At 41.1% G+C, this 25,883-nt stretch overlaps 1 protein-coding gene across 4 annotated transcripts in view; it reads left to right on the top strand.

Annotated features, from left to right (window-relative positions):
• Positions 1-901: 901 nt before the first annotated feature.
• LOC109705522 (probable carboxylesterase Os04g0669500) overlaps positions 902-25,883 on the top strand; it is a 36,983-nt gene continuing 12,001 nt past the window's right edge. For 2 of the 4 annotated variants that reach the window (XM_020226253.1, XM_020226256.1), the window contains exon 1: positions 902-1,169. In XM_020226253.1, coding sequence (XP_020081842.1) covers positions 1,019-1,169 — 151 coding nt within the window. In that variant the 5' untranslated portion in view covers positions 902-1,018. The remainder of the gene's footprint in view (positions 1,170-25,883) is intronic. The other 2 variants (XM_020226254.1, XM_020226255.1) reach the window with 2 other exon arrangements.

Raw genomic sequence — 25,883 nt, 5'->3', positions numbered from 1 at the left:
TATTTCTAAATGAATAAACGAAGCGCGTAGCGTGCTACCTTATCTCTTCAAAAAAAAAGATTCTCCAAACCAAAATTACTTTTTCAGAAATCACTTTTTTCAGAAAGTAGGTGGAAGTGGAATGGGAGGGAAGTATATTTCAGTGAAAACTGCCAACTTCGTGTTTGTGTCACCGTAATTTTATTACGCCGCGAAAAGTCAGTTCATCCAAAATAATGAAATTGACTTCGGCCCCCACGGGACAAGTCAATTCCCGGTGAAGTAAAAAAAAGCAAGGATGGGATTAATGTGTTAGGGTTCTTCTCTACCCTTTCATCCAAAATATATGTTCAATTGTGGAATAATTAAATTTTTTATTTTGATTGTATGTTTAAAATATGATCAATTTGGTTAGATAAGTTTAATATATTTTTGTTTAATATATATATTTAGAAAATGATGAAAAATGAATTTGTTAAATGTTAATAATTTTTTAACTTTAGAATTTTATTTGTTGCATTATTATAATTTATATACAAACAAATAATATAATTTTTTAAAATTTTATTTTATAATTATACATATATATAATTATATAATATATAATTATATTAATTTTTATTTATTATAATTTATTATTCATTATAAGTTACAAAATAGACAATAATATCACTTCGGAGGTAAGTATACTAGGGGTGAAGAGCTACACTTTTTACGTCATCTACTTCCTACTAAACAAACAGCAGAACTCGCAGAAGTGTACTTCCACAGTTAGAAACTAAAAACAAAAGTAAATTAATTTTCACCCCAATTCTACTTTAACCTAAAGTCCATTTTCACCCAAAGTCTACTTACATTGAACCAAACATACCCTTAAGAGAGGGACGTTCTCCTCCTATTCACGCTTGCTGTGACCATCAAAATTCAAACACAAGTGGACACCGTTTTTTATTTTCCACTCAAACACTCAAAGAAAGCAAAACACCGGTAACCCAACCCCCCTCCGGTCATTGCCCCCAATTCTTTTTGACCATCGCCTATGTCCCTCCGCATCTTCATCCTGTGGCTCCACGGCTCCGGCGATTCCGGCCCCGCCAACGAGCACGTCCGCGAATTGTTCACCTCGCCCGAGTTCGAGAACGCTGAATGGTCCTTCCCCACCGCCCCTCCCATGCCCATCACCCGCGATGGTACGTATGCTATTTATTCTCTTCTAGTCACCTCTTCAGTTATGGGCGACTTTCTTTCTCTATTCACTCTCAGTTCTTCGCTAATCGGAGGTTTCAATTACATGGAATTGTTTTTTTCTTATCATAAAAAAAAAAACAAAATTAGTACACTTAGCTTTAAGAAGCAAAATTAGTAATACCGTCTTCTTGAATTGCTTCTGTATAAGCATACATAACGTCAAGACTTTGATTGTTTCAAACACACTGTTAAATTTGATTTTGATTTGTAGTTATCTAAATTGGAGTTAAATCCTAATCTAATTGGTATTAGATATAATTTATATTTAATTTGGCCTGTATGGATTATGAGTAGCAGTTTAATTCTAATTGAATTAGAATTAGACTTGTGTTTAGAAGTCCAATTAGATTAGAGTTCTAATTAGACTCTACCTTGGATATTGGAGCCTTACAAAATATATATATATATATAGAGTTTTGCTAGAATACTATCGGTAGTAAATGGCTCGGTTTACTACCGATTTGTTTTCGATGATAGAGCTTCCAAATTGATGATCGGCACCGTTAAATATGATCTAAACTATTTAAACTATCTGGAAATCAAATTTCACACATTTTCGATATTGTTCTCTTGTTCATCAAGTGAACAGAAAAATGAATGGCTGGAAATGAATATCCTTCAAAAAGTGATGATACAATTTTTATATTTGAGATCTAGAGTCTAGATCTTATTTTAAATAGTTTAAAGAATTTTTTAACAACAATTTAGTTGATTTGAACTCTTCTATACCGTTAAACGAGCAAACGCACCATATCGGCCATTAAAATTATAGATTTTGTGACCCTTTGATCGTTCAGTTTGATGCCAAAAAATCATAAAATTGATTTCTAGGATAATTTAAAAGTGTTAGATCATTGTCAACGGTGCGATCGTTTGATTTGGAAGCCTCTATCAAAAAACAATGGTAGTAAACCGAGCATTTCTACCGATAGTAGCCCAGTCAAACTCTATATATATATATATATAGTATATATATATATATATATATATATATATAATAATATTAATAAGTTGAGCTAGAATACTCTCAATAAGCACAAGGGTGGTGCTTCCTGAGTTTTTAAGCATTGGATGGAGAGATGTAGGGTTGGATGATGTGGTAGGTGGTGGTAGGTAGAATAGTATTGATCCAAGGTGGTATTAGTAAGTAAAGAGTAGATCCAAAGGCCTAGAACTAGAAGTACTAAGGAGTTGGTGCTTCTAAAGTATTCTAGCTCAATTATAATAATATATGATATATATATTATATATATATAATTATATATATATATATATATATACTTATATATATATGCGCGATGTTAATGGAGCCGTGGCTAATTGTGAAGCCATGCTCTAATTAATTAGCCCAAGTTGTTGTTACTCGGCTGAGAGGACTCCAGGGGTGCTCTAACTAATTAATCAACCAAGGTGAGAGGTGCCGTATGTGTTTTTTCTTTGGGTGAGCCGCTCCTCCAGATCCCATTGTACGGACGTGCTAAATTGGATATGCGATATGCATATGTGCGTCAAACAAATACTTTATTTTTGGGATCGTAATTTAAGAGAGAAATATATCTTCTTTGTACTCCGCCTTTCGATATTAATAAAGTCTTTGCTCCGTCTTCGTCTGTGGACGTAGGTCGGTGGCCGAACAACGTAAATATTGTGTACTTTATTTTTCTTCTCTTTTCTCGATTCTCTTTTGGTATTTTCGCATCCGACGAACTAGATCTTTTCCGCTTTGTTCTAACAACTGGTATCAGAGTCTTTCTATTCTCTTTGGTTGCGTTTGGTTCGGGTATAAGTAAGAACTGCTAGTTCCAGGGATAGGTACAAGCTTAGGTATAAGCAATGAAAATTGGGTTGTTCCTAGGAATAAGGTAAATATTGTTTGGATGGTTAGATTGGTATAAGAGGATTAAGAGTTATAATTTGAAATTAAAATTATATTATGTAATTAATTAACATCAAAATATTATTTAAAAATAAATAATAAATTAATTATTAATAATTAATTATACCAGCTTATAACAAGCTAGTTTCAGGAAACGGGTGGAACAGCAGTTCCAGCCTTATACTAGCTTGTTCCAGAAACCCAGGAACTACTGTTCCCGGGAACCAAACATACCATTTGGGAACAAAGAGGGGAACAAGGACTTATTTCCCCCCTTGTTCTTGAACCAAATGCTACCTTTGAGAATTAAGATGACGACGAAGTTTGAGATCCAGAAATTTGACAGGACCAACAGTTTCGCATTATGGCAAGTCAAGATGCGTGCTATATTGACGCAGCAAGGATTGCAGAAGGCACTGTTGGGAAAAGAAAAGATGTCCGAATCGTTGACACCGGAGCAAAAGGAGGATATTGATGACAAAGCTCTTACGCCAATACAATTATTTTTATCTGATGAGGTATTGCTTAAGGTCTTGGATGAAACGACCGCTGCAAGGCTTTGGCTTAAATTGGAGTCTCTCTACATGACGAAGTCTCTCACCAACAAATTATATTTGAAGCAATGTCTCTTCATGTCGCGCATGGCGGGAGGTACCTCTATTAAGTTGCATTTAGATAAATTTAATTCTAGGGTTAATTGCATACACGTCCCTGCAAACATGGGGAATTGCAGATATATTCCTGCAAAGCTCAACTTTCATAAGTTATCCCTTCAAAAGTCCTAATGTATTCATATATGTCCCTGCCATCAGGGTCCATTAGAGAAATTTCGTTAACCACAGTTAAAATACTTAACCATGGTTAATTAATAATGTGAATTGACAATTTTGCCCTTCTTCTTCTTCCACTTCCTCTTAATCTCCTGCTTCTTCTTCTTCCTCTTCTTTTCCATATCCTCATTTTCCTCCTCATTTTCTCCTCCTTCTTCTTCTTTGTCTTCGTCGTCGTCGTCGTCGTCGTCGATGATCCGATCGTCGTCGCCGTCGTGGTGCCCGCGTGGGTTGTCATCACGGGCACCTCCGACGGTATCGGCCGCGCCTTCGCCTTCCGCCTCTTCCTCGTCCTCGTTGGCTGCAACCCTGACAAGCTCCGCAAGGTCGCGCTAGTGAGTGACCGAGTTAGGGCGAGGGCCTTCCTTTGCTCGCCGTCGCCGTCGCCGCTGTCGCCGTCTGCTCCCGCAGCCTGAAAAGGAAGGGGAAGAGGAAGGGGGAAAGGGCAAAATTGTCATTTCACAACTCTACTGTTAAAAATTTAATAGCTCTCTAACGGATCCTAACTAGAGGGACATATCTGAATACATTAGGGCTTTTGCAGGGATAACTTATGAAAGTTGAGCTTTGCAGGGATATATCTGCAATTCACCATGTTTGCAGGGACGTGTATGCAATTAACCCTTAATTCTATTATTATGAATCTTCGCTCGATAGATGTTAAAATCGAGGAGGAGGATGAAGCCCTTTTACTATTATGTTCTATACTGCTCTCTTACAAGAATTTTCGTGAGACCTTGTTTGGACGAGGTACTCTATCTCGATGATGTTAAATCCTCTTTACTTTCAAACGAGAGGATTGACATGCAGATAAGCAATGAGACAGGTGGAGCTTTAGAAGTAGGTTTAGTCGCTAGAGGGAGGTCTCAGGAAAAGGGTTCCGGTAATAGAGGTACATTTAAATCAAAGTCAAAACATAGGAATCCGATTTGTGGCTAAGAGACTTATTTGGAGAGCTTACTTTTTATTGGGATCCGACGATTGTTTATTGTAATATACTGAATCCCCCATACGTTGTACCGAACTTTGGTCAAATTGGTCGAAGTTTAGTGAGGGGTAGGGGTGGAGACGAGCTGAGCTCGAACAAGTTTATCTTAGCTCAAGCTTGGCTTGAAATTAATTTCGAGCCTAAATTTAGGCTCAAGCTTCGCTTGAAATTAATTCGAGCCGAGCTCGAGCGAGCCTAACTTCGAGTCGAGCGAGCTCGAGCCCTAAACGAGCTGCTTGAAATTCTTAACATCGTGCAATCTATAGTTTAATTTTTATAAACATTATCTAAAATTTGATATAAAAAATATCTAATAGTTTAACATACAAAATTAATGTATGAATTACGATATTATAATATTAAAAAATATTAGAGAAAGCGGCTCTGCGAGGAAGTAAGATAGAAAGAGAGCAATTAGAGTATGATTTTGTTGGTTTGGTTTTGTGGGCCCAATAATCTAAATTCTATATACATATAATTAAAATACATAATAATATTATTTTATATAATTAAAATATAAAAGTATAGAAAGGCTCTGTACTCATAAGAGTATAGTAGCCCTACTATATATGAGTCCGGCTACTATACTCTTATGAGTACGATCGTCTTCGTACTCATAAATTGTTTTCGATGATAGAGCTTTCGAATCGACGATCCATACCATTAAACATTATCTAGAGCATTTAAAACTTCTATAAATCAAATTTTATAATTTTTCGATATCATTTACCTTACGATCAAAAGCTCACAAAATTGACAATTTTTAACAGCCGGTATGAGATATTTGTTAGTTTAACGGTGTAAAAGAATCGGAATAGATTTAATTTTTGATAGAAAATTATATTCACTATCTAAATAAAGATCAATAACTCCGATCTTAAATTGAAGGATCCGATCATCCATTTTTAGGATGTCGTTCGATTTTGACCATTTATTTCATACCCGCTTGATGGACTTTATAATGATTTAAAAAATTATGAAATTTATTTTCTAGAAGTTTCAAATACTCTAGATCATGTTTAACAGTGTGGATCTTCGATTCGAAAGCCCCAACATCGAAAAAAACTTATGAGTACGAAGGGCTCTGTACTCATAAGAGTATAGTAGCCCTACTATATATATATATATATATATATATATATATATAGAGAGAGAGAGAGAGAGAGAGAGAGAGAGAGAGAGTTTGGCTACTATATATACTTTTATAAGTATAAACCCCTTTGTACTCATAAGTTTTCGACCGTTAAATCTATCCTTTTGACCATTTCCATCCGTTAAATCATACTATTCAACGAACCGCCCACTCAATCTTAGGGGACCACTATCATTCTAATCGCACATCCAACGGTTGAAAATTTATAAGTATAGAGAGATCTATACTTATAAGAGTATAGTAGCCCGATGCGCCTATATATATAGAATTATTCTACTATATTATTAACAGTACAAACCGCTTGCTATTAGGTTTCCGGCCCTTGGATGAAGGGATGTGCGGTCAGGATGATAGTAGCCCCCTAGGATTGAGTGGGTGGCTAGTTGAATAGTATGATCTGACGAATGAAAATGGCCAAAGGGATAGATCTAACAGTAGAAAACTCGATAGCACCAAATGCTTGGTAATATCGATAGTATAATAGCCGGACTCTATATTTATATAGGCAGATCTAACGGTAGTAAACTCAATAATACAAAGCGCTTAGTACTATCGATTATATAGATAGTATAGTAGCTGGACTATATAGAGAGAGAGTGGGAGAGAGAGTCCGGCTACTATATTATGGATAGTACCAAATGCTTGATGCTATCGAATTTTGTTAAGTATTTTGTGTTGGCAAGTTTCGTGATTTGAGTTGGAGTCTTGAAGGGTTCGGTGCGTGATTGAAGAAGATTGAAGAAACCAAGACTTCGAGAACTCAGAAATATCTCACGGCATGAATCACGATGCTAAGGTAAGTTTTAATTCATGTTATGGTGATTTATACTTATTTATGACATTAGAATCATATAATTAAATGATTTAAAGGATTAGAAGTGGTCAGGTGATGCAATTCTCGAAATTGCATAGAGTACTGATACTGCATTGGCTGGGTACCGGTACTGCAGCTGGTTCCGGTACGGCATCGGCCTGGTACCTATACCGCAGCCTGAGGAATTTTTGTTCCGTCTTTTGGTACCGGTACCAACTTGATGCAGTACCGGTACGCAGTGTAAAATTCCTAAATCGTTCTAATCCGACTCTAATTGATTCTAAAGTCTATGAATAAGCTATTAGGGTTCTCTAACTAATTGAACATCACGAGAATACATGATAGAGAAACCCTAGAGGCTAGGATTTCGTTCTAAACCTATTTTCTACAAATTATCCTATTTTAGGTCAATTCGAGATATTAAAAATTGATATCTATATATCGAATTGATCTACGCTTCGCTTAGAGATTCTTCTTTGGTTTTCATCGATACTCTAAACGAAGGATCACCATAATCATGATGTTCTTCATGGACGGCGTCGTGGATTCGGCGTGATCGAAGGCGGTTCGAGGATTCAAATCTTGGGCTCGAGGATTCGAGTGGCATTCGTGGATCCGGACGTGTGCATGGCGTTCGTGGATTCGAACGTGAGGGCGTGGACAACCCGGAGGATTGAGCCAGATTCATAGGAGGTTAAGAGAGGTCGAGTCCGTGGAGTCGGTAATCACCTTGTGATCTTTTCTCTTAGTGAATTGTTTTTTCGCGTGTTGGTCCCGTGAGTTTTTTACTCCAAGTTGGAGTTTTCCTACGTAAATTTCGGTGTGATTTTTATTTTCCGCATTTAATTTTTTATCGCATTGAGATTTGTGGTTTTTTGGCCTATACACCTATTCACCCCCCTCTAGGTGTTTGATAGTATCTAGATAAAAGATCCTAGGGCTCCTTGTAACTTACAAATTTTGTGCCGTTAGTTCTACCTTTTTGAACATTTTCACCCGTTATATCATATTATTCAACTAATCACCCACTCAACCCTAGGAGATCACTATCATTCTAACCGCACATTCTTTTATCTAAAGGCCGAAAACCTAATAGCAAGTGGTTGGTACTATTAATAATAGTATAGTAGACTAATTTTTTATATATATGTATTTCGAGCTTTTCGAGCTTAATTCGAGCGAACCGAGTAATACTTAAGCTCGGCTTGAAATTAATTTCGAGCCTAAATTTAGGCTCAAGCTTGCTTGAAATTAATTCGAGCCGAGCTCGAGCGAGCCGAATATCGAACCGAACACGAGTCGAACACGAGCTGGCTCGCTCATTTGCCAGCCCTAGTGAGGGGGCGATTGGAGAGGTTCGTGTATTGGCCCGAAGTCTTTGGAGCTATTAGAAGTGACTTTTGGGAGTGTTTGAGTGTTTTCGGCGCAACCAGACGCGAAAACGAACTCCGAAATGTTAAAGCTGCAGGTTTTGTATTGAGTATCGGTACTGGATTTTGGGTACTGGTACGCAATACAAAGTGCAGAGGAGTTAGCTATCGGGTTTTGCAGAATTGAACCAAGGGTACTGGTATCGGAAGGCTGAGTACCGGTACTGGAAGGCTCGGTACCGAAACCCAATTGATGATCTGAAAATCTAATGTTCGGGTTTTGAGGAACCGGGTTCGGGGGTACCAGTACTGAGGGCTGGCGTACCGGTACGCCAATTCGAGTATCGATACACAACTTTGCGAGATGTAGAATTTGAATAGGTGTGAATATTGAAAAGAGGGGTTAATTTGCAATTGGTGGGAGCTTATAAATAGACTAATGCATACCTCTTGTTCTCTACATGAGAACCCTCTTCCTCTCACTCTCACTCAACTCCTCTCTCTCTCTCTAGAATCTCTCCAACAAGAAGAGGATTGGAGAAGATTAGATTGATTAGAGCTTTTGAGGGAAGAAGAATCTCAAGAATAAGGAGGAGCTTGAGGAGTAAATAAGGCGAAGGTGAGGTTTTTGAAAATTTGAGTTAGGGTTTGATTTAATTCTCTTCTAAATGATATTTTTGGGATTCTTAAGAGATATTAACCTAGGGTAACCTATGAATCCACAAGAAATTTGGGTGTTTGCCAATGGTGTAAACCCTAGGACCATAATTAGGAATTTTTGTGGAAATAGGGTTTATGGTGAAATTGATCCCTTATTTCCCTAATTGAAGGATAAATCAACGCATGAGGCCACTCGAATTGGAGTTCATACGAGCCTACAGCGTCCTATTGAGAAAAATTGCTGATTCACCTTCGTTAGCCTTGGGTTGAGCTAAATCGGCGACGATAAATCGCGAGGCTTGGTTTCTCGCTTCTAGACGTCGATATGAGGTGGGTGGTGCTATTTGAAATAGTTGAATTTCTTCCTATATATATGTTACCATTGTTGGTCATATTATGTATATGTGTAGATATTATGTATTGTAGGGTTATCATTGTATTGTGCTTTCAATTCCTTGCATGCTTCTAAAGTGGAGTTAGAAAACTTGAATCGAAAACTTGGACATTAGACGCATGAGGATTGGGTCGTTGAATGTTGGGAACCCTATAAGTGCAAAGAACCAAAATGTGAACCTAGACAACATAGTGAAACATTGGTGGCATTTTATGACTAGATGTGTTTGACAGCACCTTGTGGCAATAGATGCTTGGGATTGGTAGATCCCCGAGTGTGATTACCCTTGTTAGTAGGGTATCCTCGAGCTTAAAGGATTGGATCGTACTCACATATAGTTTGTTCGGCTTGTTGGTCGTTGCGACACCACAAGCAGTGAGCTTCAGAGTTGTTACGTATGGATTGTAGCGGAATTCTCCCGAGCAGACGGTCTCAGATGGGTTGTAGCGGAATTCTCCCCAACTGAGGGTTCTAGTTTTGTGAGTTGGGCTTGACCTTCGGGTTAGTCGGTATGATTGGGTTAAAAGATAGAAATGATATGCATCATGAGCATAGTGGCTTATTTGTTTACCCAGTATCATATTGCGGAGGCATAGTAGTTTATCAGTTGTATATTATTGTTCCTTTTTCTTACTACTTATGCCTGATTGGACCTAGTGGGAAAGTTGGCGGGGTTAGCGGCCGAACCCACTAGGAACTTTTTTTAGTTCTTATCCCCTTGTTTTGCAGAGCCTAGCGCGAGTGGTGCAGTCGAGGATCGTGGTAAGGGCATAGCGCCCTAAGCAGAGAACCTCCTTGTGCTAGCATTACCCTATGATATAGAGAGTTGTTTTGTATATAAGGAGAGAACTTGTAGAGGTTTCATTTTGGAAAATGATCATGTATATGTCATGTATTAAAGCATGTATGTAATTTGAGTGGAGATGGTTGTATTTTGGTTTAATTGTTTGGACTTGGTGGCGGTTGGCAGCACTTGAGGCCCTATAGGGCGTTTGGAGAAGACGAAGCACAGAGCATTAAGGAGCATTGAGGCAAATTAAATTCAAGATGGAGTTTTGTGGCGATCTCGACATAGCGGCGACACTACATATTAAATCAACGTGGAGATTGTTAAATTTGATTTAGATTTGTAGCTATCTAAATTGGAGTTAAATCCTAATCTAATTAGGATTAGATATAATTTATATTTAATTGGGCCTATATGAATTATGAGTAGAAGTTTAATTCTAATTGAATTAGAATTAGACTTAGACTTGTGTTTAGAAATCCAATTAGATTAGAGTTCTAATTAGACTCTAACTTGGATACTAGAGCCATACAATATATATATGCGGCTATGTTAATGAGGCCGGGGTGCTAATTGTGAAGCCATGCTTTGTGAAGCCATGCTCTAATTAATTAGCCCAAGTTGCTGTTGCTGGCTGAGAGGACTCCAGGGGTGCTCTAACTAATTAATCAACCAAGGTGAGAGTTGTCGTATGTGTTTTTTCTTTGGGTGAGCCGCTCCTCCAGATCCCATTGTACAGACGTGCTAAATTGGAGATGCTATATGCATATGCATGTCAAACAAATACTTTATTTTTGGGATCTTAATTTGAGAGATATCTTCTTTGTTTCGACATTAATAAAGTCTTTGCTCCGTCTTCGTCCGTGAGCTTAGGCTGGTGGCCGAACAACAAAAATATTGTGTGCTTTATTTTTCTTCTCTCTTTCTCGATTCTCTTTTGGTATTTTCACATCCGACGAGCTAGATATTTTCTGCTTTTGTTCTAACATACATAAGGCCTGTTTTTCGCCGAAGTGGAGAGGGCCAAAGTGGTCTTCGGCTATAAATGGCCACTTTTGTTGTTTGAAACAGTGGCTGTAAACGGCCGATGTTTCGAACACATAGGGCCTGTGAAAGGGAGAGGGGCGAAGTGGTTTTCGGCTGTAAACGGCCACTTTTGCTATTTGGTTCACCGTAATATAACTACGGTCGAAACTCAAGTTTTCTAAAACACGGTAATTGACTTTAGCTCACTCCTAGGCTGAAATCAATTATAAGGGGAGAAGTGAGAGTGTCACGCCCGGAGACCGCCCTTTTGGTCTGTTCGGGTGCGTGCATAGATCGCCGAACGGACAGAGCCTCCCCAGTTTGCCCAAGGCTCAACAACAGCATGTACATAGAGTTTTTGCTAAGGCAAAAAAACAATCAACATACATGAATTGCACGAGGGTAATTTTACAAGAGCGAGAGAGATGATTACTTAACTAATCACAACTAACATACAAGCTTCACATACAAACAACCCAAAGTACATCCATTGCCACACATACTTTCATACACGCATATTACAATGACTTACATTTTCATTTTCCAAAGTGAAGCTTATACATGTCTTTCCTAAACTACAAGTTCTCTCATGACATACAAAATATTTCTCTAACATGTGGGTACACTAGCACATGGAAGTCCACTACATAGGGCGCTATGCCCTTGCCACGATCCTCGACCGCTGCGCTCGTGCTAGGTTCTCCAAAACAAGGGGGTGAGAACTAAAAGAAGTTCTCAGTAGGTTCGGCTGTCGATCCCGCCGACTTTCCCACTAGGTCTAATTGGCATAAGTAGTGAAAGGAAATAAATAGTAATAAACAACTGATGCAACTACTATGCCTCTACAATATGAAACTAGGTAAACAATAACATCTTGATGCTTAGAATGCTTACCAACTTCACCTTTCAACCTAATCATACTAGCTCACTGGGAGGTCGAGCCTACTCACAATACCGAGGCCCACGGGGACCAATTTAGGGCCGTCTGCTGGGTAGATACTTTAACCCATACGTGACAACTCCGGAGCTCATTGCCTGTGGTGTCATGACCACCAGCAAGCCAAACAGATAATATGAGCACGATCCAGTCCTCTCATCCCGAGGACACCCTACTGACCAGGGTAACAACATACGGGGATCTACCAATCCCTAGCATCAAATGCCACAAGTGCTATCTAACATATCTAGTCCAAATGCCACCAGTGCTATCAAACACATCTAGTACAATTGCCACCACATTCATGTCCAAGTTCAATATTTTCTAGTTCACATACTAGTTCTTTGCATTCATAAGGTTCCAATGTCCAACGACTCAATCCTCATGCATCCAATGTCTGAGTTCTCAATATAACTTATTTAACCCTACTTTAGGAAGCATGCAAAGGAATTGAAAGCTCAACACAATATTAACCCCAAATGCATGATTTCTACACATATATACTCGTATGACAACAATGGCGACATAGACATAAAAGGAAATCCAACTGTTCCGGACAGTACGACCCACCTCGATTCGATGTCAATTGCGGGGAAATCCGAGCGACTTCACTTCTGACACCGTTTCGATGCACTTCAGCGCTAACGAAGGCAATTGTCTAACCTCAGCTCAATTTGCTCAATCGACCATCGAAACGTCGCCAATCTTCAATGAGAAGCTACTAGGCATTCTTCGGCAACCTTCAATTAGAAGATTACAAGATCAACTTAGATCAAAACCCTACTAACTCAAAAGCTGTAAGGAAGTGAATTCTCGAAACTCGAGGATTAGACTTCGACCAGAATCGACTAGTTGTCGAGTGCGTAGGCTTCGGAAAGTCCGAAGGTGGTTATAATGCATAAAGTGCATTAAGGAAGGGCCCGCGAGAGCACCAAGTGCAAAACTTGCACTGGAGCAGAATTGCTCTCGGGGACCGGTCCCTGGCAGGGAGGGACCGGTTCCATCAGGCTGGGTTGCGGAGGTCTCTGATGAGACCGGTCCCTGGTGGGCAGGGACCGGTTCCCGAACGTTGGCCTGGCGAGACTTAGCCAAATTTGGCTAAGTCCCGAGAATGCAGCTCTCGGGAACCGGTCTCTCGGACAAGGACCGGTCTCCCGGGGACCGGTCTCTCAGGCAAGGACCGGTTCCCGAACGCGAAAATCCCTCTGCTCGAAATGGCAGCCTTCGGGGACCGGTCCCAAGTCGGGGAGACCGGTCTCTCCGCGCGAAAACTGCCCAGTGAGGGCAGTGCACAAGGGTGAAAGTTGAGGGGCTTTTATGCAAAATGGCCTTTATTAGAGGTGGGGGACCCCTCTCTCTCACTCTCAGCTGCTTTCTCTCTCTCTCTTACCCTCTTTTCTCTCTCTCTCTAAGAAAGAAAAGAAAAGAAAGAGAAGAAGGAGAAGAAGAAGAGGAAGGAGAAGAAGAAGAGAAAGAAGAAGAAAGAGAAAGAGAAGACTAAGAAGAAGAAGAAGAAGAAGATATCTTCTTCTCTCCCTCTCCCTCAAGCTTGAAGGAACCTTGTGTAGGGGTAAGCTCTAAACCCTTTAATGGTGTTTCTAGGGTTTTGGGGTTTTTATGGTTTGAATGGGACCTAATGGAACTAGGGAGAAGGTTCGAGCTCGCAATTGAAGCTCGCACCACGGATTTCTTCCCCGTTGCCATCCTAGGGCACGGAATTGGGTTTTTGGTAAATCTAGGGTTTTGATCTAATCTAATAGGTCGCAAACCTAATTGCTAGGTCCCGGAACGCGTCGGCGAAGTCGGTTTCTCGATCCGACGAGCGGGTGCGGAGAAATCGCCGAATCGGGTACTCGAGGGCTCGCTTCGCCCCGAGGAGTTGAAGCGGCGTACAAGAACCCCAACGTCGAGTTTTCTACTATCACGGCATCGCCAAGAGGTGGGTGGTGTCCATCCCGAAGCAATCGGGCTCCCTCCTATGTCTTAGTATATTTGATCTTGCATCTTGTATTATTGCATTATAGGATTAGTATGCATTGCCTTTCCTTATGTTTTTCCTTCATGGTATCGTAGCGTACATCGGATAATTGATATATTGGATTGATAAGGATTGGGTCGAGATTGTGAATCCTATGATGTAGAGAAAATGATGAACTATGAACGAGTGGCATCTAGTTAATAGTAAACTATGAACGAGTGGCATCTAGTCGATAGCGGACAAACGGACAATCTAGTTAATAGTGTATGCGACACCTATGGACTATATGATGATTGTGACTCTAGAGGACAGGGTATCCTCGAGCTTAGAGGATTGGATCATGCTCACGGTCTGTTAAATCTTGTGATGGAAGCCCCACACAAGTAGTGCGCTCCGGATGTTGGTCACGCCAGGGATTGCCTATTTGGCCCCGCCAGACGGTCTCGGGTCCGTAGTGTGAGTTAATTCTCCCTACGTGTCGAGATGGCTAGTGAGCTGTAGGCGAGCCTTCGGGTAAGCCATGAGATTAATGAACAAGTAAATGAGGTTAATGAACGAGTGAATAGCTTCACCCTTGGACATGATAACAGATTAGTTGCTTACCTATTTCATTGGACATGCATTCATATACTTATGATTGGGCATGGTAGCGTAGCTTCATTTCCGCCATTTACAGCTTTCCTTATCTATCTACCTATCTATCGATTGTCTACTTATGCCCGCTTGGACCTAGTGGGGAGATCGGCGGAGTCGGCGGCCGAACCCACTGGGAACTAAGGAAGTTAGTTCTCACCCCCATTTTACCACAGGTTCCAGTTCGGGTGTCCCCGGTGAGCGTGAGGATCGCGGTAAGGGCCCGGCGTTCTAGTCGCATTAGCTACCTCCTCTTCTTGCATTAGCCGTCACCCCTTTTGTATTTGAGAGTAGATGTTGTATAGGGTGAGGGTTGATTGCTTGTATTTATATTTTGGAAGAATGTAAAAGATGTATCTAAATGTAGTAAATCAAATGAATGTAATAGATAGTCTCTTCTCTCTTATGTACTTGTATATGTTTCTATACTTGTATCTTGCTCTTGTTTATAGCACTAGTGGTGCTTATTGATCGTGTATTTATGAATTGATTCCTGGGTAAATTCTTATGCACGATCTGTTGGTTAGCCTTGGACGGACAGGGGAGGTCCTGTCCGTTCGGCGTCTGTTTGACGCGCCCGGGCCGAGCCAAATTGGTAGCGGTCGCGGGGCGTGACAAAAGCCCTCTTTCAAAAACCCTAGAAACTTATTCTTAGGCAAACGAGCAAAGTATTCATAGGATTCATGCATTATTCTAGGTTAAAATCATGTAGGATTACTAACTAACTTGTTTCAGAAGGATTTACCAAAACCCTAACTCCAAAAACCTCAAAAACTCACCTTTGGCCCCCTTACTTTCTTCATACTCCCTTGTACAAGAGCTTGCTTCACTCCTAAGCCTACTTGTTGGAGAGTTTCTAGTGAAAGAGAGGGAAGAAGAAGAAGGTGAAGGAGAGGGTTAGAGAGAAAGAGAAAGAACTTCTCTTTGTTGGTGTGGAAGAGAATGAGAGAAAGAGAGGGTTTAGCGCCCATATATAAGTCCTCTTGACATTTGCAACATAATCCCTCTCAACCATGCAAATTCCACAAAACCCACCGTTTTGCGTTTTCAGAGCAATGTCCATGCTCAAATGGGTTCCCACGCAGCTAGGTTCTGGAACCTATCTCAGGTTCCGGAACCCGAGAACATTTTTGCCCAATTTGACTTGAAATTTTCTATTTTGCTCTCCCAAGTCCCAAACGCTCTTCTAATTGTTCTGAAGCCTTCGGAACCCTTCGTGGACCACTTGAACTCACACCTCACTGCACCTCGACCAATTTGGCCGAGGTTCAGTACAACTAATCGGGGAGTCGGTATGTTACAGGGAGAATTTTTTTAAAAAAAAATATTACAAGGGGAAACCTATTTTCGTGAAAGGATTACTGCCTCTCTCTTCTAAATATATTTGATTGTTGTTCTAAATTCTCTTTTATATAGTTTATATGTTTGAAATATAATGAATATTGATTAGTCAAGTGTTAATGGTTTTTTACTTAGTTTGCACATTGGAAGTTTGATGAAAATTTGATTAATTGAATGTTGGTATCTCTTTTTATTTAGAGTTTTATAGTTGCGTTATTATAATTTATGTACGAAAAATCAATTTAGTTTTTTTAAATTATAATTTTTAATTTTATAGGGGATACAATTATATTATTTTATTTATTTATTATAATTTAATTTATTATTTGTCAATTTATATAAGAGGCAACAATGTCATATAACTAGAGAGCTATGTAGGAGATAAGTTTACTAAGGGTGTAGGGCTTTAACATTATTTGATGAAACAAACACAGAAAGCGGGGAACTATAGTTTTTATGCCTTTGACTTCCTGCCAAACAAACAATGGAACTGGAAAAACTTCGCTTCCATAGCCATGGAAACAAACTGAAGAAGAGAATTCAAATTCTTCTTATTCATTCAATAATGAATTACAAAGATATATATACATAAATGATAAATGTTTCTATAATAAGATATTTAATAAGAAAAGATCTCTAAGGAAAGATGCCTAAAATTATGCTAGCTAAATAGGAACATAATATATACAATTTTTAGTTTTCATAACACTCCCCCTCAAGTTGGAGCATAGATATTAATCATGCCCAACTTGTTACAAATGTAGTCAACTCGAGCTCCGTTCAAAGCTTTTGTGAAGATATCCCCCAATTGGTCTCCAGTCTTGATATACTCTGTTGAAATGATCTTTTGTTGTATCTTTTCACGAATAAAGTGACAATCAATCTCAATATGTTTAGTTCGCTCATGAAATACAGGATTAAAGACAATATGGAGAGCAGCTTGATTATCACACCATAATTTAATAGGTTGTGGATTCTTAAGACCAACCTCATCCAATAATTGTTGTATCCACATTACTTCACACAGAAATTGTGTCATAGCCCTGTATTCCGATTCAGCACTAGAACGGGAGACAACACTTTGCTTCTTACTTCTCCACGACACCAAGTTACCTTCAACAAAAACACTCTTGTAGTCGATCTCCTATCAACCTTTGAACCCGCCCAATCTGCATATGAAAAGCATTCAATATTTGATTGTCCATGGTTCTTGTACAAGATACCATGCCCTGGAGCTCCCTTCAGATAACACAAAATTTGTTTCAAAGCTTCCCAATGAGTAACAGTCGGAGAAGACATAAACTGACTTAACACACTGACGGAGTATGCAATATCTGGCGGAGTCACTGTAAGATAGTTCAATTTGCCAACTAATCTCCTATACCTCTCTAGATCTTCAAACAATTCATCATCATTAGCTGTAAGTTGGAGATTAGGAGCCATTGGTGCACCGCAAGGTTTAGCTCCTAATTTTTCTGTTTCTGCTAATAAGTCAAGCACATATTTTCTTTGGGATAAGAAGATGCCTATTTTGCATCTTGTAACTTCAATACGCAAAAATACTTCAACAGCCCCAAGTCCTTCGTCTGAAACTGGGTTTGAAGAAAAAGCTTGAGAGATGAGATTCTTGCAATATCATTCCCAGTAATGATAATATCATCCACATACACTACTAATAGAATTATACCAGACTCAGAATGTCTATAAAACATAGAATGTCACACTTACTCTTCTTCATGCCAAACTCCGGAATTACTTCACTAAATCTGCCAAACCAAGCTCGAGGACTTTGCTTCAAGCCATATAAAGATTTCCGAAGTCTACAAACTCGACCTAACTCCCCCTGAGCAACAAAACCAGGTGGTTGCTCCATATATACTTCTTCTTGAAGATCAACATGGAGAAAACCATTTTTAATGTCTAGCTGGTGTAAAACCCAATGAGAGGTGGCCGCCAACGAAATAAATAAGCGAATAGAAGCAAGTTTAGCCACAGGAGAAAAAGTGTCGGAATAATCAACCTTTTAAGTCTGATCATAGCCTTTGGCAACAAGGCGGGCTTTTAGGCGAGCTACAGTACCATCTGTATTCATTTTCACCTTAAATACCTATTTACAACCAATAGCTCGCTTATCGGCAAGTAAGGATACTAGTTCCTAAGCACCATTAGCGTCTAAAGCCATCATTTCCTCTTCCATTGCAGCACGCCAGCCAGGATGAGACAAAGCTTCCACAACAGATTTAGGAATAGAAACAGACTCCAGAGAGGTAATGAAGCAACGAGAAGAGGATGACAAACAGTCATAAGAAACAAATGATGAAATAGGGTAAGTACATGTCCGTTTGCCTTTGCGAAGAGCAATGGGAAGATCAGAGTCATAGGCAAGGTCGGTGATAGTAGTGACTGGATCTTCGGACGAAGAAGCTGGTAGAGGATCTGAGTCAGGAGTCGCCAATCTCCTACAATAGACATGAACAATAAGGGGTTGAACAATTGCCGATGGAGTAGGAATAGATGTTGCAGGACTGGACACTTGTCTGATACTGTAAACAAGGAGATCATCTTCCTCCCCCTGACTTTCATAAATAGATGAAAGAGCAAAGAATGGAGTAGATTCAAAAAATGTAACATCTGCAGACACAATATATCGATCGAGAGTAGGAGAGAAGCACAGACGAGAATACCCAAGGAAGACGCACTTAAGGGACTTTGGATCCAATTTAGTTACCTGTGGACGAACATCCCGCACAAAACACGTACTACCAAAAAGACGAGGTTCAATAGGAAATAAAGATTTAGATGAAAACAAAATAGTATAAGGAATATCACCATCCAAGACAGACGAAGGCATGCGATTAATCAGAAAACAAGCTGTGGAAACTGCATTAGCCCAAAAGTGTTTAGAAACTTTCATTTGAAAAAGAAAGGCGCGAGCTACCTCAAGGAGATGTCGGTTCTTTCTTTCAGCAACTCCATTTTGGGTGTCAACACATGAGGATTGATGAAGGATGCCATTCTGTGTCATATAACTGTGAAAATTTTCTAAAATGTATTCTTTGGCATTATCACTTCGCAATATACGCACAGAAACATTAAATTGTGTTTTAATTTCAGTACAAAAGGCACAAAAAATTGAGAATAGTTCTGAACGATTTTTCATTAAATATATCCAAGTAACACGAGAATTATCATCCACAAAGGTAACGAAATACTTAAATCCTGATTTGGAAACAATAGGACATGGACCCCAAATATCAGAATGAACTAACTCAAAAGGGGACGATGCCCGTTTATTGACTCTAGACACAGAAGGTAAATGATGATGTTTAGCAAACTGACATGACTCACACTCTAGACTGGACAAAGACTGAAACTGCGGAAACAATTTCTTCAAGGTGGATAACGAAGGATGTCCCAACCGACAATGGACCTCAAAAGGAGTTAAATTACAGGAGCAAGCAAGAGACCTCGGCACCTGGTTGTCAAGGATATAGAGACCTAGACCATGTCCTCTACTAATAATCTGCTTCGTCGTAAGATCCTGAAACAAACAATGATCGAGAAAAAATGAGACAACAATTTAAAGCTCGGGTGAGTTTACTAATAGATAGTAAATTGAAAGAAAACTGGGGTAAACATAAAACAGATGACAAAGAAATTGATGACGTTGGGTTTGCAATGCCAGAACCGGTGACACAAGAGGTAGATCCATCAGCTAAAATAGTAGTAGAAAATGTTATATGAGACCGAAAGGCAGATAAAAGACTAGAGTTACCTGTCATATTGTAAGGGAAGTGAATTCTCGAAATTCGGGAGTTTAACTACGTACAAAATCAACTAATTGTCGAGTTGGTGTGCTTCGGAAAGTCCGAGAACATCAAAAACATCAAAAGTGCATTGAGGATGGCCCCGCGAGAGCTCGGAGTAAAATCTGCTCAAGGAGCAGATTTCATGCTCTCGGGGACCGGTCCCTTTGGGAGGGGACCGGTTCCCGTAGCTTGTATTTCCGGAGAAAGCTCTCGGGGACCGGTCCCTCTGGGTGGGGACCGGTTCCTGTACGCCTATTTTTTTGGACAGCTCTCGGGGGACTGGTCCTCCCTCAGAGGGACCGGTCCCCGTACCCGAAAATGGCCCAGTGAGGGCTGTTTCAGAAAATGAAAAGTTGAGGGGGTTACTTGCAAAACTGCCTTTATGAGGCTTGGGGACCTCTCTCTCCCTCATGTTCTCTCATTTCTCTCCCACTCCCACACTCACATTGCTCTCTCTCTCTCTCTCTAGAAGCAAGAGAAGGAGAAGAAGAAAGAGGAGGAGAGAAAGGAGAAGAAGCAGAAGGAGAAGAAGACAAAGAAGAAGATCATCTTCCTCATCTTCTTCCTCTCGTTGGAGCAAGCTTTTGAAGGTAAGCTTTGAACCCTACAATGGTAGATTTCTTATGATAGGGTTTTATAGCTTGGAGTTGGTTTTATTGGAACCTATTGGAGCTAAATAGATGTTTCTAGCTCGAATCCGAAGCTCGAACCATGGATTTCTCCATCGATACAAACCTAGGGCTTCGATTTGGGGTTTTTGGAAATCTAAGGTTTTGATCTCTCTTGATGGGTCGGAAACCTAATTGCTAGGTTTCTAAACGCGCTGGCGAAGACGGTTCGAGGATCCGTCTACTGGGTGCGAAGTTATCGTCAAAAGGAGACCCTCGGAGCTTCGTTCCCGCCTAGAAGGCCAACGAGGCATCGTAAAGTCGGCGAATCGTATTCGAAGAGTCGCGACATCGCCACGAGGTGGGTGGTGATGTCACGCCCCGGGACCGGGGGAGGCCCTCCCGGTAGCGCGCCCAGACCCGCCATATGTCTACACATATAAGGCGTCTACAATAAAAGCGGAAGTAAAAGCAAGAAATGGTACAATAGAGGAAGTGAAATATCTAGCAACTAATGATATCAGAGCGAGTAAAATTCTAACATCTATAACAAAGTAAAGAAGTAAAGCTAGACAATAAAAGAAATCATAAGTAGTACAATATCTGTCTCTAGTACAAAAATGGTGGCCTCTAGTACACTGGTAAAACCCTCAACCTCTCGCCAAAAAGGTAAAATATCGAGAGGTAGACCACCTAGCAACTCGTCCTCGAAGGAAGCTAGCTCGTAGCAACTCCCTTCCCGCGATCCCTGGCCTCACCCTGCGTGGAAGGCTCTGAAAAACATCGAGAAAAAGAGGGCGTGAGAACTATAATTTATAGTTCCCAGTGGGCAATTACTGACCTCAGCTCAGTGCACCACTAGGCCCCAAAAGAAAGGGTAAGTCTAACAATAATAGTAATGAGTAAACTGCATATTAGAAAGCATAATAATTATAATGCTAAGCTACGACTTGCAATTAAACCTGGCATTCCTAATGCGACTTTATCTTGTCATGGATATATATGTTCACAAGTAATATCATGCTTTGCTATATACCGATATGAAAGTAATATTTTGTCATGACTCCAATGCATATAAGGATGCAATAAACAACATCTCCTAGCATACTACATGTATGTATGAATACCCAAATGTCCACAACTATGCTAGGAGGTAAGTCCAAGTAATCCTCTACTACTGCTCTGATTAGTTAGTGATTCATAATAAACTCAACACCGTGTCGATTTCCATTCCAATTAAGGACCTACAAGGTTAGTTCGCTGTGCGCCTAAGTGCCTGTCGTAGCCCAACATCCCTACTCTTTTGGATGTGTCTGTCCCACTCGACCCCGTAGGCTTCTCAATACCGCTACGAGCGAATGTAGTTCGCGTAGGCTAACTCCGGGAGTGCCGGCTTGTAGGAGCGACCCTTACAAGCATGTGCCGAAGAGCACAAATTGCAAGCAAGCATAGTCCAAGTCTCAAATATCATATCTCATGTCTAACACTGTATTGGTCACTAGCATCCCGCAAGATCTAGTTTAAGTCACAATGTGAAGTTTCAATATTTGCTACGCTAGTGCCCCTTGATGACACTTAGGCAATTTTGATGTTCAACTGTAATCCAAATCCCTCAATGGCCTATCCACTAGTTCTCACATGCCGAGCTCAATGCCGCTTGATGACATTAGCTCTCTAGTTTCACGTACATTCTAGTTCCTAATACACTATGAGCAATTTCATCATCTTGCATGTCTCAATAAACTTAGTTTTAAATGCATGGAATGCAAATCATGACACTATAGAAGTATGAAACAAGACAGAACATGAGTGATGTTAAATGCAACTATAGGTAGCCAAATCTACATGACTCACATTATCATTAGTAGCTAGTCCATTTAGCATGTATACAATAGCCCTTGATTTAAAATCACATATAATACATAAGAATTGCATGCTTTTTCATTTTAATGATACTAATTAAGCACAAATAGAATTTTCTCATTGTGTGGCTAATGTCAAACCACCGAACGTGCCGATGGGCTCGTTTCGCCGAACAAATTGTCCCGCGAGTTTCAAAATACCCTAAAAGGGATTGAACGCGAAAGATACGCGGGCATTACGACCAACCGTAAGATTCAACATTAACCTAGGAGCAAAAAGGGTGTCAGACTCACCTCAAGAGAGAAATCTCTTTCCAAAGCTCCAAAAAGAGAGCTAGAACCCTTCCAATCCAAGCCCAAGGAAGGTTCTTAAACCAATTAATTTAGCCCCAAAAGCTCTCTAGATCAAAAGCGCCAAAATCATACCCTAAATTCTCATTTCTGTGGTTCCATCTACAAAAACTTTCAAAACAAATCTATTGGAGGGAAATGAGCAACAACCTCCTTAGAAGCTCCAATCCTGCTCAAGCTGAAGATCTCTCCTATGCAAGCTCCAAAAACAAGCTTCTCAAGCACCAAAGGGAATGATGAGAGGGTGAGAATGCTCCAAGTCCACTAGTAGCTCCAACTTCTTCTCCCTTTCCCCTCCTTACATGGCGGGGCCAGTCGTCACGCCGCCCGAAGCACATGATCAGGTAACGCATCGGCTCTCCCTCCCTTCTTCTTTCTTGCTTCTCTATCAAGGGTGTAGAGAGGCGTTTGAGAAGAAGAAATGGGGAGAAGAGAGAGTGGAGCGTCATATAGACCCGTCTATTGGTAACAACAATTCCAAGAGGTCCCCTCAAAAATCAATATTGCATCAGCCCGGTCTTGCAGTTTTCGCCCAGAGGGACCGGTCTCTCCCCCAGCAGGACGGTGTCTCTCGCTGCGAACCGAAAAACCAACGTTCGGCAACCGGTCGTCATCCCTGCGCGGGACGGTCATCTCTCTGGCGAGACCTGCGCTCAGGGGACCTCTCGCCGCCCCTCCAGACGGTCCTTCGTCCTCCCGAGGGCTGTCGCAATCACTGTTCACTGTGGGGACGCGGGGTCTTCTCCTTTCAGCGACCGGTCCCCGTGACGTGTAAAACTCTCAGGACTTGTCCAGAATTTCCAGTTTATCGACACTTTTTAGGTCGGAAAACATTCTACAACCCTCACCAAGTGTGGAAAGCTCGAAATACATCCAACACTCAGACCTCGCAATTTGCAAAGGTTCCAGTGCGTTACATTCACCCCTCTAAAAAGTCTAGTCGTCCGCGAAACTCGAAATGATCAATACCTCAAGCCTCCATCTGAACAAAAGATGGGGATAGCGCTCCGCAGTGCGCTCATCAGCTCCAAGTGCCTCGCGTGTCGTGGTTGCTCAAAGCCACCTTACGTAAGGATTTCTCGGTTCCGCCGAATCTTTTCACCTCGCGAGCAAAATCCTCAGGGTCCTCCTTCAAAGCTCAAGTTTCATCCCTCAGCTCCAAAGGCGTAGCGTCCAAAACAATGAACCGGGTGTCGTGGATGTACTTCCGAAGGGACCGATACATGAAACACATTGTGCTACACCGATAGGTTTGCGTGTTAGACAAGAATCAATTACGCTACCGGGCCTATTACGCTCCAGACCAAACTCATTACGGTCCAATATATCGGGGGCTCAACTTGCCCCGCGATTCCAAATCTGCTCGATCTTGTTGTGTCGGCCGAGACTTTCAAGACACATGGTCTCCAATCTAACTCCAATTCTCTGGTCGACGCCCGATCAGATAACTCTTCTGCCATACTCTTGGGCTGTCAACAATCGCTCCGAGCAATGCGAATCTTGTCCTCTGCCTCCCTTGGAGCACATCAGGGCCTAAAGCAATCTCTCCACCCACTTCACTCCAATGACGTGAGCGATCTTACACTTCCGTCCATAGGCAGTGCCTTCGAAACGGTTGCCATCTGCAATGCTTGTTGATAACTGATTGTTATAGCAAGCTCTGCCATCGCTCAGATGCTGGACCATCCTCCCTGGAAAATCGATCACGCGTCGCTCGAGAGCATGGCTCTCCGAGAGTCTGATATGAGTACGCTGCCGACTGCGTCAACTCTGGGGTTGTGGAGCCATGTGCTAATCAAGCGTCATACCCAAACAGCGACTCCTGCAGCTCCTCCAAAAGTGGAATACAAAACGGGGGGTCTCGATCTATACCTATAAAGTAGGTACCCCGTGTCAAGTCGCACAATCTCGTGTCCAAATATGGACCTCTTCGAGTTCTCTCACAGTCCAAGTAGGCTGGATAGGTACGAAATATGCGCGATTTCCGTCACCTGATCCACAATTCACCCATTAAAATTGCGTCCGATGCCGCGGGCCTGTGTCTGAGCGAGTCAATTCCCATCACAAAGTTCATGGGTGATCTTTCCGCACTTCCACCTCCTAGTATACTGGTACAAACCCTCTCGAATAGGCGGCCTCCTCTCGCCCACAAAACCATTGCCGTCAAAATATCGCGAGACCGGTAGCACCACCTAGCACTCTTCCTCGAAGGAAACTAGCTCCGTAGCAACTCACCTATCCCGCGATCCCTGCGACCACTTGGCGTGGAATTGCTCTGTGAAAAAACAAGCCGAGAAAAAGGACTGGGGGCGTGAGACTAGTGAATTTAGTTCAGTGGGCATTATGACTCAGCTCAGTGCCACTAGGCCCCAAAAGGAAAGCGGATAAGATCTAACAATAATAGTACGGTACAATCTGTTCATTAGAAAGATAATAATTCGATATATGCTAAGCTACGACTTGCCAATTAATACCTGGCATTCCCTAATCGCGACTTTGTCTATCTTGTCACATGGATATATATGTATTTCACAAGTAATATCATGCTCTTTACTATATACCGTATAGGAAAGTATACAATTAATTTGTCATGACCTCCACATGCAGTAAGTGTAATAAACAAACTCTCCTAGGCATACTACATGTTAGTATGAATACCCAAATGTCACAACTTATGCCTTAGGCACGCTAAGTCCCGTAATCCTACTACTACTGTCTGATTTCAGTAGTGATTCATAATAAACTTCGAACACGCGTGTCGATTTCCATTTTCAATTAAGGACCTTACCAAAGGTAAGTCCAGCTTATGTGCCGCCTAAGCTGCCATTGTGTGTAGCCCAACATCCCTACTTCTTGGAGATGTGTCTGTTCCCACTGACTCGTTAAGGCTTCTCCACATACCGACGAGCGATATCGTAGGTCCGTGGCCTAACTCCGCGCCGGGCAGCTCCCCGCTCACCGCCCCTCTCAATGGTGGCCAGTGCGGCTCTCTTCATAGGGAGGCACCCTCACAAGACATGTGCGAAACGAGCCACAAATGCGTAAGGAAGCATAGTCGCAAGTCTCAAATATTCCAATCCTCCTTGTTCTCTCAACATGGGTATGGTCATCTAGCATCCCGCGAAGATCTAAGTTTAAGTCACATATTGAAGTTTCAATCATTGTACGCCTAGTGCCCTTGGAGACACTTAGCAATTTTGGCAATGTTGCAACATGTAATCAAATCCCTAAATGGTCGC

The sequence above is a fragment of the Ananas comosus genome, unplaced genomic scaffold (assembly GCF_001540865.1).
Source record: "Ananas comosus cultivar F153 unplaced genomic scaffold, ASM154086v1, whole genome shotgun sequence".
Taxonomy (NCBI): Eukaryota; Viridiplantae; Streptophyta; class Magnoliopsida; order Poales; family Bromeliaceae; genus Ananas; species Ananas comosus.
This window is presented reverse-complemented; position numbering and strand designations above follow the sequence as displayed.